General features: G+C 41.3%; 1 protein-coding gene across 1 annotated transcript in view; it reads left to right on the top strand.

The window, feature by feature from the left end:
* The window catches only part of csmd2 (CUB and Sushi multiple domains 2), a gene marked incomplete at its 5' end in the record, with an annotated part of 258538 nt that overhangs the window by 27433 nt on the left and 210172 nt on the right, over positions 1-20933 (top strand). The window contains one exon of the mRNA XM_084562774.1: positions 16599-16711. Coding sequence (XP_084418900.1) covers positions 16599-16711 — 113 coding nt within the window. The remainder of the gene's footprint in view (positions 1-16598; positions 16712-20933) is intronic.

Raw genomic sequence — 20933 nt, 5'->3', positions numbered from 1 at the left:
TCCCATCCAAATAATTGAATTCAGGTGTCCTTATCACTTCCATGGCCACAGGTGTTTAAAATCATGGACCTAGGCATGCAGACTGCTTCTACAACCATTTGTGAAAGAATGGGTCGCTCTCAGGAGCTCAGTGAATTCCACCGTGGTACTGTGATAGGATGCCACCTGTGCAGCAAGACCAGTCCTGAAATTGCAACCAGTCCTGAAATTGCGCAGAGGTTGTCAACTTTCACAGAGTCGGTCGCAACAGACCTCCAAACTTCATGTGACTTTCAGATTAGCTCAAGACCAGTGCGTAGAGAGTGTCATGGAATGGGTTTCCATGGCCGAGCAGCTGCATCCAAGCCATACATCACAAAGTGCAATGCAAAGCGTTGGATGCAGTGGTGTAAAGCACGGACTCTAGAGCAGTGGAGACGTGTTCTCTGGAGTGACGAATCATGCTTAACCATCTGGCAATCTAAAGGATGAACCTGGGTTTGGCGGTTGCCAGGAGAACGGTACCCGTCTGACTGCATTGTGCCGAGTGTGAAGTTTGGTGGAGGGGAGATTATGGTGTGGGGTTGTTTTTGAGAAGCTGGGCTTGGCCCCTTAGTTCCAGTAAAAGGAACTCTGAATGCTTCAGCATACCAAGAGATTTTGGCCAATTCCATGCTCCCAACTTTGTGGGAACAGTTTGGGGATGGCCCCTTTCCTGTTCCAACATGACTGCGCACCAGTGCACATAGCAAGGTCCATAAAGACATGGATGAGCGAGTTTGGTGTGGAAGAACTTGACTGGCCTGCACAGAGTCCTGACCTCAACCCGACAGAACACCTTTGGGATGGATTAGAGCGAAGACTGTGAGCCAGACCTTCTCGTCCAACATCAGTGACATCACAAAGAATTCTGGAAGAATGGTCAAAAATTCCCATAAACACACTCCGAAACCTTGTGGAAAGCCTTCCCAGAAGAGTTGAAGCTGTTATAGCTGCAATGGGTGGGCCGACGTCATATTAAACCCTATGGATTAAGAACGGGATGTCATTATATATAAGTTCATATGCGTGTAAAGGCAGATGAGCGAATACTTTTGGCAATATGGTGTAGGTAAAATGGAAACATTAAAAATAGATCTGTGCTTATATGCACTGTTGCCCATAAAGTTGGAATAAAATATTTTTACCTATGTGATTTATATAAATAGGAATAAAAAGAGGAATGTGTCTGAAAACAAAATTAAATCATCTTTGTGTGCAACAGTGTACATTTGCTGGAATATAGTTTACAAACAGCATCTGTGTCCAGTAGCTGTGCTGAGACAGGTTGACCCGGCAGTTAGTGGAGGCTGAAGGTGTTTGGTGATGTAGCGTTCTGGAGTCTGATGGCTGTTGTCAAGAAAGAGCCCCTAAAACGCTTTTCGGCACGAGGCCGGATGAGACTGTGGCTAAATTTACTCCTGAGTGGCCTCAGTGAGGATGAGAGGGGTTATCCATAATGCCCTTTGGCTTTACTCTCAGCCTCTTCTCTTTCACTCCCTCCACACTTCTCAATTTGTTGGTACCACAAGCTCTGATGCCGCCTCTCCAGAAGATATAAAAATGCTGCCATTTGTGGTCTTGTATTGTTTTATTTGTCTGTTGCTGGGAGTAAACGACACAACCAGTTTGTTGAATCCATTTCCTGTAGGGCACCATGATGGCTGATGGTGTTTGCCTCCATCAGAATGAATTCAAATTTAACATAAATATACCTGGAAGCGGCAGTTCCGGGAAGAAAAGAAAAAAAAAACGAAACAGAAAACTAAATCACATCCAGCAGAGCACACGGGTACAATGAGGACTGGTCTACCTGCTGAGCAATTTCAGTCATGATTGGAGAAAAGAAGTGCAGACCTGCTGCAGCCCACCTCCTGTTTGTTCTTCGCTGCCAAATTTGTCACAACCAAAATAGGCTGAAATAAATCGCGCTTGTCAGACAAAAGTGCAAAGAATACTGAAAGGGAGTCCAGGCTCCGCTGTAAGAAAGCAACCCGTAGCTGTGTGGAATGCAGGAGCAATGGGTTTTAACCTGTCATGTGAAACAGACTGTGCCCTCATGGACTGCAGGATTCTAAAGTATAATCACAACAGACTTTATAGAATCATACTGAAATGTAAAAAAAAAAAAATAATTTTAAGGGATTTAACTTTATTATAGTATGCTAGCTGTGAACTTGTGCTTAGAGAAGCAGCTTTAGGACTGTGAGGCCACCCAGAATCCTGAAACTGCTCCCTGGGGCCTTGCATGGCTGAGAACAAATTCCATGTATTTGTGTACATACGATATATAAATAGTCAAAAAAGCTGATTTGATTTGGTGTTGAAATAAACTGTTAAAATATGAAAGATGGGTAGGCTCCTGCTTTCTGCCCATTATAGCCAATTCAAATATTTCCAAGTTCTAACGTTGCTCAATCAGAGATATTACTGCTGTCTTATTTTGAAAATGTATTGAACCGTATCTCATAGCATTAAAAATGGTGAAATGATGACCACGTACTGTATTTTTGCCAGATTTGACCAGTTATATTGTTTTTCGACCCCAAGGACTCTGGAAATGGATAGAGCTTCGTTGATGCATTGCAAATTTCAAAAAGTCACTTGCCAAAAATGCGAGTTGACACTGGGACCATTGTCGTCCCTTCTCAGATTATTGTATTTGTGGATTCATTTGTCAGATTTATCTCAGTCCAAATACTAATTTTCAAAAACATCTGGCTCATGACTGCCACAGACTGCACTGTTGAAAAAGAAAATGAAGACAGAAAAGCTGCGACAGAACAACAGGAAGACAGCCAACAAATACAACATGGTGGCACAGAACCTTTGGTATCTGCTCCCCTTCCTCCTCTAACCACATACCTTTAAACAAAAGAAATACATTCCCCTTTGCTGTAATCTGCGGGACCGTGAAGCGCAGACGTTCTCCTTGTGCACCATTTGTTTCCCGGCTTAGACAAATCCTTTCCATATTTTTCCAGCCTGTGTTGATTTTCTCTCCTTTTTTTTTCTTCTTTTTTTAATGTGCGTCGGTGTTGCTGCAGTCACGTTTTTCTTTCTTGATTTCACCCTTTCCCTTTGTTTTCCCTTGCTCATCCCTGGGAGACACCGTGCATAGCGCTCTAATTAGTTATCCAAACACCTTGTGAAACGTGGTAATGGATAAAACGCACATATTGCGCACAGACACACATAACGCACACACGCTTGTGTACACGCGTGTGTAAGCACCAGTCGTGCTATGTCAAAAGGATTTGCCTGGGATGTAATTAGGCACTTGTTGCATGTGACCAGTTGCACGTGTGCTATATTAGTTATTGGCACGTCAGAAGGTTTCTCTCTCTAAGCGTTATCGAACCATCATAAAAGAAGCGGATCAGTCATTTACATACTGTGCATTGCAGAGATGATTAAAACTGAAATAGAACATATTAATGTGGTCAATATGAAAGTGATTAATGTCAAGACCCACACACAGAGTGACTAAAGGTGAGCTCCTCTGACAGTATACCGCAACAAGACGGATGGCATATGAATAGTGTTTGTTTGAGCCTGCAGCTAATTCTAGATCCAGTGCTTACACACAAATACACACGCATACAAATACACCACCGCCACTGCCACCTCCTCCTCCTCCTCTCCCGTTTCCCTCTCTGCCTCCTTCCCGCTATATTCTTTGATCATCCTTGCCACAGGAACAAAAGAAGGGTAGACGGGTAGAAAGTCAATAGCTTTGGTTGGGCGCTCCATCGGTCACTGTGTCCCCGTTAGCTCCGCTGGCTAATCAGATCTTCTGCCTCCTGTTTTGAAGTTTATTAGTGGCATGGGAGAGAGAGGGAGAGATTTTGAATATAGATTCAGAGCGCCGTGCGGTCTTTGGAAGAAATGTCAGCGGCTTACATTTAAAGCCTTGCACTGCAGGAATGCATTGCTGCATGTGCACGTAAATATACACCTCTTATCAACTGTGCCATTTATAAATAATCATCTACATGATCAAAAGTATGGAAATGCTACTAAAATACACACAGTCCCAGGAAGATTTAGAAACCTGTCTGCAGAGATTTGCTTTGGCATTAGCAAGGTCAGGCAGATGTTGTTTGACAAGGCTGGCATTCTAGTTAATTCCTAAGGTGCTGAATGGGTCAGAGGTCAAAGTCAGTCAACTATTTTCCACACCAAACTCAGCCTTTATCTATTGTAGACAGAATAACTGTCATTGAAAGAGGAAAGGGCCTTGTCCAAATGGCTGCCTCACTATTATATATTAGTTAGTATTTTGTGTAGCATTTCTCTGCACGGGAACTAATCACCTAAATCTTTGGACTTGAGAGCCTTGCCAACATGCCAGATGTATCTGTGATTCAGAATGTGTCCACTGATCGTGCAAACCATATTTCTGTCATGGATATAAAAAAAAAAAAAAGATCATCCAGTCAGATCTTCACATCATCCACATTCCTTTCCACTCCTTTCAAAATAGCAAGCCAGAGGTCGCAACAAACATAGCGACACGTGCGAAAGAGAATGACATAACAGCTCTGGTTGTTGTCAGTCTATTCACAAAATAACAATTACAAAGTCTGCCTTTCTGCTCTTAGCAAACCGCTCTGCTGCCTCAGTGTCAAATTAAAATGACGTTTGCGGGGATGGGAAGTCGCTCGGCATTAATAACTCTCCCAAACACAAACTGGCAAACGTGAGCATGATGTAAGACTTAATGAAGGAAGTGAAACGAAGTTGCTCTTCAGTCTGTCCGGTTAATGAAAAATGTTGCCGCACCAAATTTCCATTGACTGTATGCAGTGGTGTAGGATGAGACAAGGAAGAGGATGAGTCACAGAGAGAGGAAGAGGCCACACACAAGTGACAGCCTCAAATGCTGAAAGGAGGACGGTGGGGGGGGAGTGTCTGTGTTTGTTACACATGAAAATCAGCATACTTCTTAGACTGAACTTCAAACTACTACTGTTGCTAGATCAGTATTTAGACAACTACTATGATTGGTACTGCCATCGGTGAAAGTACAAGAATAATAATTTTATGGTGTAGCACATTGCAAATTTCTATTCTGAGGTTAGATATAGGCGGCATTCGAATTTAGTACTATACTGTTCAGTATGCCAGAAAAATAGTTAGTATGTAAGTTTGTAGTGCTGGATGTAGTATGCTTATAGTACCAGGATGTTACACTTGCCAGCATGTTCTTTTTCTGGCTATTTTGGCACACAGTCCACTGTATACCCAAAGCTGCACTGCATCACATGCCTAAAGGGTCACACACGCAGGAAGCGACTAGCAGTAATGTGGCGACACACAGGAAATGAAAGATTAACCGTAGCAATGAAACAATCCGTAAAGACCCTGGGTGGGCAGGTACCAAGTAGAACTAATCAAAAGAGCAGTGGTTCCCAAAGTTCGTTTTGCAAGGCCTCACTTTTGTAGATAAGAATATCAAAGTGCTGTCTTTCTAGTACCTTGTTCTTTGATATATCATTGATGTTCCTTGTGGGTTGTATTGTTAGATAGCTTGCTGTTGCTTCATCAACCATCACTGACCATATCAATAGCAGGGGGAAGTATAATTCCTCTCCTGTAGTGTGTGCTTTTTGTTATGCAGAGCGGTTCTACAGGCGACTTTATATGAGCGACCTGAGCATTTGAAGACACAGATGCAGCTTTTATAAAGCAATTCTGTAGTGCACAATAGTTTAAAAAAAAAAAAAATCTGAAGAAGTCGACTGGCTTGTCCTTATGTATTGGATGTGCTGTCTCCAAGTGGCGTCTTAACTTGTTCGGTTTCAAACTGTCAGAATCTAATATTTTTAGACACACAACACACTGTGGTTTCTCCCCCACCGTTGTACTGGTGAAGCCAAGGGCGATATATGCCTCATCATATTTTCTTTTCTTTGCTTGATGAAGACTCATCCTCTGCTGTACGTTTAACAGCAATGTCAGATGAATGCACTTGACTCTCGCTCCTAAGGGGATTCAATCCCCAAGGTTCCAAAAATATTAAATGCCCAACTTTAATAAACATGTTTACAGCCTAGTACGTAAAATAGATTTGGTCTCTGTAGTTAATTTCACCGTTAAAGACAACAGTAACCCCTTGCAGTTGATGCATTTGGCTGCATTTGAATGTGGTTGCTTTGAGTGACAGGTGTCATAACAGGTTGCTAGTTCTCTACGTAGGCGTCAGCCACCTCCCTCAGCTCCATTCACTCTCCACCTCTTTGCCCATTTTTTGTATCAAGTTGGGAGTTAGGAAAAGTCAGACACTGGCAAGATGGATTCAAAACAGTTCTCCAGGAAACCTATAGGTAACATGATGGGGAGGTTCATCCATCTTTATGTACAGTCAATATAGATAGTCTGTTAGGTGAAATACGTTGTAAACACCATTACATCATGCATGCATAACAGAATGTCATCCTTGAAGGATTTCTTTTACCTTGTTTTCTGTTTCTGTTTCTTAACTCGTGTCCTTTTTCTGTCCTTGATCACTGACTCCATCTCTGTGTCATAATTGCTCTATCCACACACACACACACACACATACAGACGTGTGTGCTGGCACAAGCAAGTAAACAACAGCATATCTCATGGCTACCACTTAGCTTTGTCACTTTCCTAGGGGCGAGAGTGGCACAACATTGAATTAGTTTTATTTTATCCCTAATTGTTTTCTGCCCGAGGATTATTGCAAAGCGATTTGTGCGGAGCAGGGGAAAACACGGCCGGCGCTTGAACGTCACCTTGTTCCATTTGTCAGCCTTGATTTGTTTGCTGTAAGTGTAATTGACTTATGTCCCTACAAAGGGGGACCAAATGAACAAAGAATTCATTTGTATTTTTTGATTCACGGCTCTTGTGTTGTTCATTTAAGGATTCTATATTAAGAGCTTTCAATCGCTGAGCAGCCCAGGAATGCATATCTCTCAGGAATATTAGATTATTTCTGGTATGATTTACATTTATATGTGCAGGAAATCCAAACCATACAATGTTGTTGAGGATTGAAGTATCTAAATAGTTACAGAATCACATTTGTGCACTTCTTACTTAATACCTTGTACAAGGAGGGCAGCCGACTATGTTGCCTTACTGCACTGGGAAGATGCAGATAGCATCAGGGCAATGTAATACATTGTTAATAGAGTGCAGATAGCCTGGAGATAAACCAGTCACACTCACTTGCTGACTAGTAGACACTCTGGTGGAAGTAAATATGTGTGTGTCTGTGTAAGCCATAATGGCATACTTATTCTGAACCTTTGGTGGAATTAGATTTAAGGAACAGATCTAATTTAAGACAAAGGAGCACTTATCTCTGGTAAATCCATTGTTAGAGTGTTCCATAACTTCTTCACTCATTCACGCGCACTCATCCTTTGAGGAGCCGGTGATTGCTTTGTATGTTCTGCACAGCAAATGCAAACTAATAGGCTCTGAGCTGTGTTGCCCAACGCCCACAACTATGGTTCCCACCATCAAATTCACCATGCTGATACTGAGCATGGAGCATTGGGTGAACCCAGATGGAGTGCCGGCTTCTGTTTTTTTTAAATAGAGAGCGGTAACTGCTAGAAGAGCTAGCTCTGTTCTTACGCGAACAATGCTTTATACTCTGCTTGTTTCACCCTAAAACATTTGAAGTGGGAAATATACAAAACGGTTACCTAGGCAACCAGATTATGGAAAGTCCACTAGTGAACCCTTTTGCTTTACAAAGCGATGCGTGGTGATAAAATACAAACATGAACCTGCACATCTGGACAGGGCCTAAAGCATAAAATCCCTGTTCTCACATTGTAAATGCCTTGTGTTCATCATGTTGTTGGTTTTCTCTCTCGCGCGTCATTCTCCCAGTGCTCATGTTCAATTATTTCGATGTTTAGATTTCACATTTTGTCTGTTTTTCACAGCCAACCTCCCCCACGCACTCCTATTCAGTTGTTCCTATTTACTCTGCAGTCCTTCATCTGTTCAAATCTCCTCAAGTCTCCGCTAATATTTTCTCCTCCCACTCACATCTTCCTCCTCCTCGCACCTTCTCCTTTCCCGCCTCTCTCATTCACCGCCGCTCCCGCTGCCTCCCTTTCTCCAGAGACTCCGGGTTCGTTAATGACTTCGCTGCGGTTTGTCTCTCAGTCGACTGTGTGGTTGATTATCTCGCCATCAGCGTTCGGCGTCAGAGACATCTGAGAGACTCGCGGTGCCGCAGCTATACGCAAATGCCTTGTGATGTCACAGGCGGCGTTCAGAGCTGCACGCTACGCCCGCCTTTTATCACACGACGGACTGAAGGAATAAGCCTGTTCAAGTCAAACAGGCATCGTTCGCGTTTGAAATATTGATGGGTTGTGGGATCTGTGGGAAGCTGTGCATGAGATTTATAAACTGTTGCTGCTGCTATCTACTCTCACCTCTTTGTTGTGGGACTGCAAGCACTCTGGATAGCCTGATTATGAACTCAGAAAATCTGATTTAGTCCACTTCCTTTTACAGTCATTAACATTTTATATGTTGCAATCACCTCTTCCTGTGCAAAACACCTTACTACTCGTAATACACTTTAAATACCAGGAATGCTAACTGAAACCAAGAGCACTGAAGGCAACTCTATCAAGACCAGATTGTGCCCTTGGGCAAAGTGATGCGCAACATTACAGCTTACCCAACAAGAAAGGAGAAGAAAGCTGAAAGAAGTACCCTTTAATTGCTTGTGAAACGCTTCCTATTAAGTGGGGGGTATCAAATCGTGTGCAGGAATGAAGTGCCATTTTAACCTCCGCTGGGTCAGCTTTTTTTCCCCCGCTGCAAGCAGAGCCAACGATGAGTCACACGCAGACACACTCAGAGCGGCAGCAGCGCAACAATTTAAAGAATGTTTTCTTTGGCACAAAACGTACGGGAGAGCCGGGGCTTTGTGCGAGCGTGTGTCGCGGCGGCCGGGCGCTGGTTCACAGCCGTCCCTGTCAGTTTCTGTGAGGGCTCAGAGAGCTTACACAGCGCACAAAGAGCTTCAGCCCCTTGGCCCTCAAGTTATAGCTGCACGGGTTCTCACGTAGAAAGACTGCACACAAACGCACATTAAAAAAAAATCCACACACAGTCCCCCACTCGCTCTGCGCTTCAACTCCCCCTCTCCCTGTCCCTCTCTTACCACCCATCATTTATTGGCTAATGTCTCCCCTCTTCTCAGCCATCAAAATCTTGCTGCTGTATCTATTTTTCTTTTTTATCCTCCCTCTTCCCTCCTTCTGGGGGGAAAAGCAGCTGTATCAGCACTGTGCTTACCTTCCACCCTGAGAGCACACACACACACACAAACCCACACTCTGACTGAGTGAATAACATTAAAGGACGAATGACCTGATTTAGTCTCTGTCTGTTTACGGCTGTAAGCGCGCATATATTTGGGAGGGGAGATCACACGCGCAAAAAAACTTTCAAACGAATAAAACCGCATGTGAGTGTTTGTGTGAGCATGAGTCCCTGAATGGCTGTAGAGCTTAATGAAGGAGTTTCTCACCATGACTCATCCTCGACACAGGCTCACGGTTGGCGGTTTTTACATTCCCACATGCGTCTCGCTCTCGCCTCTCCATGTTCGTATTCTGCCCTTCCTCAACCTGCCCTTTGCCACTGCCATCTCCTCATTACAACGTCTCTCTCTCTCTCTTTCGCTCGCTCTTTATTCTGTACCATCTTTCTGCACATTTACCCTGTCCTACAGTGCCCTCTCTGTCTGTCCCCACCCCACTCTCGTTCCCATGGGCAGCGGTGGGATAATTGGAAGCAGAGGTTCTTCATTGAGATGATGCTGAGGCCAGTCAGGTGGAAAGCCCTCTTAATAGACCTCTGCTCTCTCCATGCGCGCACACATGCGCTTACGCAAACACTTCCATGCAGCATATAGCTACTCTTCAGTGTGGACGCAGCCATGCACACACGCACCTATTCTTCTCTTCGGAGGACCTAATTTCTGATATTACTCAGCTTTCCCAATAATAGAAGCAGCCAGTGATGTGCAATTTTTCCCTGTCTCCTTCTTTGTCCCTTCCCTCACCTGCTTCCGTCCTCCCTTCCTCAATTTACACTCACTTGAGGCACCTGTGTTGCAAATCTGTTCTTTCGTATCAGTCAGTAGCAAACTTTTCCACATCTTTTCCTTGATTACCATTCCATATCACACTGCAATATTAAATCGGCGCATGTGGAGCTGGCATCTCTGTGTATTCTGACAGAATCCATTTTGTTTTCTCTTAGCTTGGAAAAAAATTATTGAGGGCCATATCTGGCTCATGCCAGGTGATCATGATTTGGATGCTGCCACCCTTTCCAGTTTGTAGACCGCTCATCTCTACTTCCCCTCCATCATAGCCTCCTATCAACCTGTCACTTCACCGCAGTGCGCCGTTGAACCAAGATGGCTGCCTTCCAGCTCGATTTGCGGTCAGCGAAAGGCCTATTTGCATGAACATGTGTCCCATCGTTTAGCAGATATCCCACTGTGACAGTGAAATCATGCATATATTAAAGTCCTCTCCCCTTTTTTGGACCAATTCCTCTTTCCCGCACTTAAGTTTTTGCAGTTTTTCCCCTCCTCCGACGTGGCGATTAAGGATGAACTGGAACACCGAGGCCTCTCTTTATGCTAAGGGATAAAAAAAAAAGGGAAGGAGGTGATAGATAGCAACGTGTGGGATTCAATGAGAGAGCACACGTGGGAAATGAAAATTAAACTGACACTTGGGAAGGGAAATGTTAAGAATGAGCTACAAGTCAGTGAGGAAAGTTGTCCTTTATTAGAATCCGTAAATCAGGGATGTATAGCGCACACACACAAATTCATGTCTATGTGCAGGTGAGTCAACCGGTGGACAGTGGGCACCTGTTTAATTAGCATCTGTTTATGTGGGTGGCAAACATATTAAATGGATTTAATAGCTGAACCTGAAAAAGCTGCTGCTGAAAGCTGGTCCTACTAATAAGAAAGTACTCATTATTCGAAGCTATATTACCAGTTTCCAACACGGCCTGTAGTATGCTGGCCGTTACTAATGGATATTAGGCACTTCTTTTGAGCAAATAGGGTAATTTGGCGATAACTTTATAGGGTTATTCTACAAGAATATTAATAGAGTCAAAGAGCATTGCTTCCTGATGTTTTTATTGTAAAATCAAACTGGTTTAAACTAAGAACATTGATTTCTTCTAATGTAGATTTTCGGAAAGCTCAGAGTTCGCAGGTTGCTCACGAGATGTGTTTGCGGACATTTAGGAAAGGGCAGAGGTTGATTGTAATTTAATACATTGCAGCTGAGTCATACAGATCTTTGTTTGTAGTTTTATAATATGTAAATGGTGATATTCTCAACAGCCGCATCTTTTCTTTATACCTTTGCATTTTCGACATTAAGTCTCTCATTAGCCTCTGTAGCGGTTGCCTAGCAGTGCTTACGTCAGTCGTTGCCACTTGAACGGCAAGCATTTTGTGTACACAGCTTCCCATGTGGTAACCACAAGGTCACGAAGGGAGCATCCACAGTTTGAGATTAGTCAAATTAAGACGTGGGGTTAAACCATCATACAGAATATGACAAATTAATACTCTAAAAAGAAGTAAATCATGATCTCTTGAGACAGGTTTGAGATTACTCCTCTAAGTGAAGGTTCTAAATGTTTGTTAGTCTTCAAGGTGCACCTGTATGAACATGACTCTGCGTCCACTATCACTCACCTTGGGACTGGTAAGTTAAAAGCAGCTGCAGAAATGGCAAAAACAGCTGTAGTAGGTTCAGAGGAAAGGTTAAGCATCATTTGTTCAGGAAAAAAACAACTCCTCTACTACGGAGTATATCACTAAAAAGTCAAACAATGGCAGGCTTGTGAATGAGGACAGAAAGCAAACAGGCAGACGCAGAAAGAGCAGCAGTAGAGTGGACTGCGTAGTTGTGAGCGAAATAAAGAAACAATAGAAATAACAGGCTGGGAAGGGATCGCTTCAGAGATCAGCGAGAATTACCAGATGCAACTCTGAAATCTGATCAACAACCATGAATGCAGAGGGAGAGTAATACGGCAGAAACCGCTCATGAGCTCGAAGAGTTAGAGAGCTGGGTTTAAATTTGCAAAAGAAGAAAAGAACATGTGCAGCTTTTTCAGTGTTATTTTCAGATTAAAATTCTACCTGGATGGATCTGATGGTAGACATTTTGGGGAAAGCTGCAAGACAATTTTCATCGTGCATATAACAAACCATAATTGTAAAAAAATAAATACTTAGTGTGTCTTTTAACAAATAAAATGACTCTACTGCTCTACTTTAATACTCTAAAGGCTTATCTTTTAGTGCAGGGTACTTTATCTCTATATGGCGAGGCAGTTTTGAAGGCTTCATGGCCTCGTTGGATAGCTGGTTGCAACTTGTTAAACAGACTTGGTATTTTCTTTTAAATGCAGCTTTCTTTTTGTTGGCACTCTTGGAGTCTTCTGCTGTCTCATCATTCATTATTTCCCTCTTTTCAAAGAAGCTCTGCAGAGACGATTGCTTTTTTTTGCTCATTTTGGCTGCGGCTCGCTTGATGGTGGTTGGGGGCCGCTGGTGTAGGTGAACTTGTATTTATCAAAGGAATCATGAAGTCTGAAGTGTGAAAATACTCTGAACGCACTCTTATAGAAATCGACCAAAAAGTTATCCGAGAGAAGCAAAAGAGGGCTTCTTTCGACAGAAGAATGACCCAAGCATGCCAGGCACCTGTTGAAAGGACATTTTCCCATGGGGAATTTACAGTCACAGTCCCACAACCCTGACCCAAGTCCCTGTGGGATGCCACGGAGAAGCTATGGAGAAGAAAGAAAAAAGTTTTGTGACGGTCAAGTGACAGAGAAAGTTTTCAGTTTGACATATTGTCAAACACTACTGGAGGTTACAGCATGGCAAACAACTGTGATTTTTGGTTGTGCGTATATATATATATATATATATATATATATATATATATATATATATATATATATATATATATATATATATATATATTTTTTGTACCGTATCAGTTTTGGCAATCTATTCCAGTTACACGGCTTCTGCGTGTGTTGGTTATAAAGAAAGATACTTGTAGGACACTCCTTGCAGGTGATGTCGATTTATACTGACCATGATGTGTTGATATTAAATAAAGATACCATAGAAGAAGAAGTGAACAGAAATACCTTTTAAGCTAACAATTATCTAAATGATAATGAACCTGAGGTAACCATGAAATGATATGGTTAGTTTTTTTTAGTCTCTACCTTTAAATAATTATTTGTGTGCATCACTTCAAGCGTACTCCGTGCTGTTTACCTTCGCTCCAGCAGAGGGCGCTAAAACAATACAGACGACTGTAGCCAAGCAATTGAGTAATCAACCTGCTTAAGTAATTACGCTTATAAATGACTCCTGACAGCAGCAAAGTCGTGTGTGACAGAACTCAAACCACAAGTATAGGTGAGACTGTTTTAGTCATAGAAAACTCAAGGGCCAAGCTACTGCGGAGGTTTGGACATCCCGATTACAAGTGATACGTTTAAAGTATTGAGGTAAAACGCTTAGTTAAATGTTTAATTTGGTATTATCAATAATGCGTATCTAGCTAGTCCATGCAGTGAACGTTATGCTAAAGCGCTACTTGGGGAAATGTTAGCTAGCGAGTTAGCCGCTTGTACGATGGAGTTACATGCACCTTTTAGCGTTATAAAACCGCGTGGCTGTGCAAAACATTTCACACACTGCCAGAAGGGTTAAGCTAAACTGTGTGTAGCCTGAAAAGCCAGAGCGAAGTCCCCACCCGCCTGCAAATGTTTCGTGCAATAAAATGGCCGCCGTCCGAGAAGCGGCTGTTTTAAAAGGTATTGACAGCAGACCTTACGAGTTTAGGATGAACACTCGACAGTGATTATGACATTTCGCGAAGCATAAGTATAATAATTCGTTGCCCTATTTAGTAGTAGGGCTATCCAGTTTCATGCAGAGTTTGTTTGTTTGTTTGTTTGTTTGCTTGTTTATTTTAACCAGAGTCAGGCTATCTCAGGATAAGCTAGGTTTAGCTAACCTTTAATTAATACCTAATTAGCCACAGCTGGTCACTGTGACCCCGTTAGTATACAAGGTCACTAGCTAACTGCTACTTGAGCTGCTACTTCTACAAAAAAGATAAACCTGAAGTAACCATGAAATGAAAGTTAGTCCCTTACTACACTTCTTTTAAATTAATGCTTATGATCTTGTGTGAAATATTTAGTAAATATTTACAAATAATAAAACATATCAAGAGTGTAGGTGTGTTTTGGGATGGAGTAACATGATATTATTTAGAAACTTTTTTGTTTTGTCACTGAAACATTGCATGTGGCTAGAAGGGTGTTTGTCATCACATTTTAGTCATTTGCCCTGGTTTGGGCATCATTACACAAACTCCCAGTGAAGCAAACATCATTAGCCCTTGTTTATTGCGCACCTCTGATTCACGGCTAGATATATGAAAGCTTGATTAGAAATTAGGTTAAGACAGTACCACCTCAAAGCAGCTTTTTTAATGTCGTTTGACAAAGTTGTCCTCTGATGTTAAACGACATCAAAGTTTTACACAGACACAAAACCATGAAATGACATTTTCTTAGTTTATTGCGCTATTTGCTGCTTGAAAAAAAAAAAATTAGACAAAGAAAGAAAGATCATTTGTATTACAAAGAATCACACACAAGTAAAGGCTCAAGTTATGATCAAACTAAAGTGCTAAAACAAACGCATTTCATTTGCTTTTAAAAGGTGTCATATACTATAGTTCAATCCTATTTTATCGATTAAGATAGATCTTTAACTGTTTACTGGGCACACTGTTTTTGTGTTACTGTGTAAGAAGTCCTGTCAATTGTGCATGCATGTGCTTTGGACACAGTAATTTAGGCAATGTTTTGCCACAGTCTTTGGTCTGCTGTCATGTTCCGGGGGCGTCTGTGCGTCATGTGCACCTGCACCACTTGGCCAAACATCAAAGATCATGCATGCATAACTAATATGTGTTGATACTGTGGTATGGATTCATTCAACATGTGCCCTGGCCTGTATGTTATTATGTGATGTCATGCATATACATGTCTTAGAAATGTGACACTGACAAATCCAAAGCAACCCCTAGAACACATGCATATTAATTAGAGTGATCAGTAGTAACACTTTGCACACTATGAAATGTGAAAATGACTAGTAAAGCACAGTAACATTTTCTGTAGACGTCCAGAGAACATACCTGCAGTAAAATTACACTAAACCTCTACTATATGATACAATACAACAAATACATTCTTTATGATCCAATGATGATATAATTAAATGTTTGACTGTGTCAAAATTCAACTGCCATCTGATTTTCAAACAGTAGAGAACGGCACTTCAGCTTTTAGGTGTTTGCTAATGTCTATTAATGTAGGAGTTATGCTTTATAAAGATGATTGAAGTATTCACTAATGCTGTACTGATACATCGTACAGTTATTATAATGTGTTACCTAATCAGTATGTACATTATGCAGCTGTTGTATTATGGATGTTACTGGGTGTAATCAACAACTGTATTAGTTGTTGATTAGCAACAGCTGTATTAGTTTTCCCAAACACTTAGTGGTGAAGCTGTTCTGTTTTTACTTAAAGCAAAAGATATTTAAATGTTATCATGTTTAAAGAAGATTACTGTTAGTTGTTTCAGACATTGTTCATTCTATTGTATTCTACAATTCCATACCTGCACGGATGGATGTTCATGTTTTTATCTTATCATGTTCAACCTTAGGACCACTTCCAAGTCCTAGAAACGACGAGGGTGATTTCAAAGTTAAAGAAATTGCTAAACTATTTGTACACCTATTTCTAAAAGTACATGCATGCCATAATGGTTCAACAACTCTGGAACTTCTGGAACATGATAAAAATGATAAAATATGATACGCACTGGTTGTTTCGGGTGGTCTTTCAGGCCTCCAGCTTCAAAGCTGCTCTTCAGGAAACGTACCGATAAAATAATGAAAGCTATGTTTGTCTTTATCTTCCACGGTTAGACTAAAGGTGCAACAAGCGTTAAAGAGCTGCCATCACCATTACCTTTGAACTGAGACGTGACCATTTAACAACTGCCGGTTGGTTATTAGAAATGATTGTTAACTCAGACAGTTTTGTGTTTGCTGTCTGTTCAGCTGTGTGTTTGTTCCCACACTTGCTGCTGTGTTTCCAATATATTACTAATACATGATTACAATTACTCAGTCTTTGCTGATGGAGAGGAATCTGTTGAGGTTTCCTGTCATGTTGGGGTCCTGGCATTTTAATAATTTGTGGATGATTCAGAGCCTCGTTATACAAAAAGTTATCCTTGAATGCCTGAGGGAACATCTGGCTTAATGGAAGTTCGCTTGATGGAAGTGGGCTTCGTACCTGACCTTGCAACCAACTGTGCAGCTGATTGGATCTTACTGTGTTTTTTTTTTTTCTGTCTGACCGTTATTGTCCTTCTGTGCATTTGTTCTCAGGTTAACTGGGTTCCAGCTGCCTTCACCCATTGTGAGTACAGGCTCCAGACTCACACTGTGGCTGCTGTCCGACTACGCCGTCAGTGGGCAGGGATTTAAAGCTATCTACGAAGGTAACATAACTTCCACGTTATTTGTTCATTTGTCACTGGTTAAAATGTTATTTTTTCTTACAACATAAACGTGAATACATTAAATTCACATTAAATTTCAAAGTATTTAAAAAAGCTCCATAAGTCACTTCTGATGTGTTTCCTCAATTCATTCTTACGTCATTGTTCAAATGTCAGTAATTTATGCAAATCATTTTGAATATTATGGGATCTTTCAGCCACTGTTGGCATTAGCTTAATGAAAATACTGTGCTACTTGGCCATAATCTCTCTAATACACTAACAAAAGGGAGCAAACAAAGAGAAAAAGGGAGAATACAGTATGTTGTATATCCTATAAAAGTGCAATGTGAGCAGTGGGCTTTGAACTAATTGTGTCAGTGCATGGTTTTATTTAAAGCCATTCTAACGAGGTAGGTTATCATCTCTCCCTTCCCAGGCTGCAATGGCAACTTCATCATGGTGACATAGGATGCTTTATGACCCATGACGGAATGATATTAATGATAGCACTCTTAAGTCCCATGCAGGAGAAATGGTGTGCCTAGAGAGGAGAAGGAAATACAAGTGAGTGACTAATTAGGCTAATTACCTGACAGGGGTTTGTCAGTCTTTTTGAGATATCATGAATGTGGAGATGGGGCTCGTTGGAGCAACATCATGAGACTCTGGAGGCTTAAGACCACACTGCGTGACTAGATTATACCAAAGACAAAAGGGCAAAGAGACTGTTTGTCAACTCCACTGGGACAGTGGCGATAGGGACTTTTTTACTTGCACTAGTGGAAGCAAAACTCTCTGACTGTCTGTCAAACTTTTGACCTTGGATGATGTAAGTGTCTCTTGCTGCTAGGTAACTACAGTCATTTATGGCTGTTAAGGACTGAGCACTTTTACCACTTAGGCTTCTGCTTATTCTTTGCACTATATGCAGCCCTTCACTAAGATTCAGACACTATACAGTACATGGCACAAATATATCAGTAAGGCTAAGTGAATAACGTCAAATCTATAGTGCAGGGTTTTTAAGTATAAGTGAGCATTCTTTATATTCAAACTGTTGTCAAATGAGATCACCCATTGCTGATTACGCTAATCAGCACTAGTTAAATCTGTATTTTTCAGTTAAATGGCTTTAGTAATATTCTTAAATTGGTGCAATGGTAACAATGTGTTTCACACAAGCTAGCAAGTAGTAGTTTGCCAGAGCTAAAGAGGGGAGCAACAGTAGCAATGCAGCCTTCAGTATTTCAGAGAAACCAGAGTAACTACTGTAACTTTCTATGAAATCACCATCTCTGGTGGTTAGGAAGATTTTTACAGAAATAAGGAACCTGGATACTGACTTCATTCTGTAGCCTTATGGCATACCGATATGTTGAAAAAGTAATTAATTTATGTGTAATTACTGTCATCGCCTTAAGGGGGAGACAAAAGTTCTATGCTACAGCTGTAAATCTTTTGGGGACTTTTGTACCAAGGAGAATAGCAATATGAAGCCTTTTTGAGCACCAGGGGAAATGAGTGCAAAGCCATAATTACCTGTCACCCACCTCACATGATACTGGTGAACCAACTGCAATGACCCGTGTCACATGGGAAAAGAGAGAGGCTCCGACGGGCTGACATGTGGTGCTACCCTGTAGGTTGGAGTGAATGTTAATTGGAGAGTGAGAAATACAGTAGAGCAGGTATGCAAATCCTAGCACCAGTTCACTGGAACTGAATTGAAAGACAACCCACCCACAGTTGCCGATTACTACTCAGGATGTGCACATATTTTTCTATCCCTTATGACATGACCTCTATTATAACCTCTATTATACTATATTTTGTTCATCCTTTGAAGATATTTGGCAGTGTCCTTATGGTCTATGTTGTTGTTTGGCTCCTATATATTGGATTAGTTTCTGTATAGAGATAATAAATCTCTGTGTTTTAGTAAGATCCAGTTTATCTGGTTACTTATTGCTATTTACACAAGGCACAAAATCAGCAAGATTGTTAGAGCAGCCTGGGTAAACAAACAGGAAATTGCATTCTACGTATATTCCGTGGTGACCAAAGAAAATACTAAGAAACAAGCCACTGTATATATTTTGTGATATACTGTATGTGAAACATTTGGAGAGAAGATAAAGAGATTTAATGTTTTAATTTAATTTTGCCCTGTTCATTTCCACAATAGAGGTTTTTGTTTTTTTATCATTTATCAGGCAACCTCATGCCTAGACCCGGCAGGAGAAATGTGAAGTTTCAAATAACTTTTCTGCAATTGAACAACCCAGGAATCAGTGAGACAGCAGGGAAATGTCACAGAAGCTGACAAACTGTTTTGTGCGGCTTTGTACAAAGTCGGTTTGACCAGAAGCCACTGGCGCAGAGCCACCATTCTGCTTTGATTTGATTAGTTCACAGCTAGGGATAGTGCACAGTGGTCAGCAGGGAACAAGTGAAAACACTGAGCTCACTGTGTAGAAAGATACCCCTATCTAGTGTTTGTCAGGTGGCTATTTACTGTTTCAGTAATTTCAGAATTTCTCACATGCACTCTGTCAGATTACCCTTTCCTCGTTTGGTATTCTTCTCTCCACAGTTGTTTATTTAAGCAGTTTGTTTCACTCCATTTGAGCCAAATATACTTATAAACAAATAACTTTGCACATGACCAGTCTTTGTTCCTTCCTTTAGCTGCACTAGTCACCCAATTTTATTGCAGTGAAATGTGATCTGCAACTGCAAGCCTGTGTGCATAATGGATTTCTACATAATCTCATTTTATAGTCTCCTGGAGAGCACTGTTTATAACAGCATGTCAAGCCCATCCTTAGTTTAGCTATAGAACTTAATGGTCCAAGTTTTACCATTACCAGCCTGTCAAATGACGTGTGTATTTGTGTGGATTTTTTTCTTGTTTTTATAGTTTTCTATTTTACTTACTCTCAGACATCAGGTGTTTTTTCCCTTTCACCCATGTAACAGTGCAAGTCCAGGTTGCAGGTGTCACGTTTACCTCAGGGAAAGTAAATTTGTGAATAGTGTACTTACTATAGAATTTATAGATGTATTTTTTCAACTGAAAACTTCAGGTTGCATATATTCGAATGCAATTATATGGAAATGCATTATCAAATATCCTGCAATCTTGGAAGAAACATCTGTAAAAATGGGCACACATTTTATGTGGACTACTTCCATTTTATACTCAAACTAAATACCTCCTGATGGGAGAGAAAACTGTTCTATCTTTAGCTCTTGTTGTTTTCTGGGCTTAACACACTGCTTAGCCAGAAATGGCAACTGTTTTTCTTGGCTTTGTTACTAATAGAGTGGTGTTGTGAGAGGGGATCAGTGGGTACTTCTTACTATGTTTTTCTCATGTACTGTATGTGTTATCTGTGTGCATTACTATGTTGGTGTCCTTGAGTATGGGGGTTTTGGTTTTCTTCAGTGAACGTCCTTCCATTTACTCAAATGGGATAAATGTCTTTTTTTTTTTTCTTAGCCTGACTGGCTTTTCTCAGCACAGCTTTTGGCAGTAAAACCTCACTACTCCACCGCCTCTTTTTATTAGGGCTGTGCTTACCATCCACCATTTTGGTGTGAGCCCATCTCGTCTATATTAGATATCTGTTCTTTTCAGCCCACACTGCAATAAGCCTAAGTGCTGCACAGTCCATCTCCCCAACACACTGCGTAATGGCCGAGACCACTCTGGAATCTCTCCCCTCTCATCACCATAGCAACCACCAGACTCCTTTTTTTCATCTTATTCTTCTCTTTTTCTTCTCCATCTCTTTGCAAACTCTTTATTCATGTTTAATCTGTAGCAATAGAGAAGGAAGCTAAAAGAGGCAAAGGGAATTAGAAACATTTGCTGAGCTTCTGAAAATATCTACTGGGAATAGAAGGAAACTCTTATCTTGTCGTGTCTTACTGCAGTCCTCCCGCTCCACCACTGCCTGTTTCCCCTCCATCTTTTTTTCCTCCTTCCGTAGCCTACCGCTCTGCCCCTATTTCTACTGCACCTTGAATTTCCTCCTCAGTGTCTCCTGTATTTTGTTGCATCTTCCCTAATGTTATTGCTTGCTCTCGCTCTCCCTCTTGAATATTAAAGCACTGTGATGATTATCCAGTCATGTGTTGCCAAGTTTCTCTTCCGTCTGTGTCTTAGTTGCATAGTCAATGTGCCTCCCAACTGGGTCATCCGAAGAAAAAACCT

The sequence above is a fragment of the Chelon labrosus genome, assembly GCF_963514085.1.
Source record: "Chelon labrosus genome assembly, chromosome: 16".
NCBI lineage: Eukaryota > Metazoa > Chordata > Actinopteri > Mugiliformes > Mugilidae > Chelon > Chelon labrosus.
The sequence above is the reverse complement of the archived record's forward strand: the minus strand, read 5'-3'. Positions and strand labels throughout refer to the sequence as shown.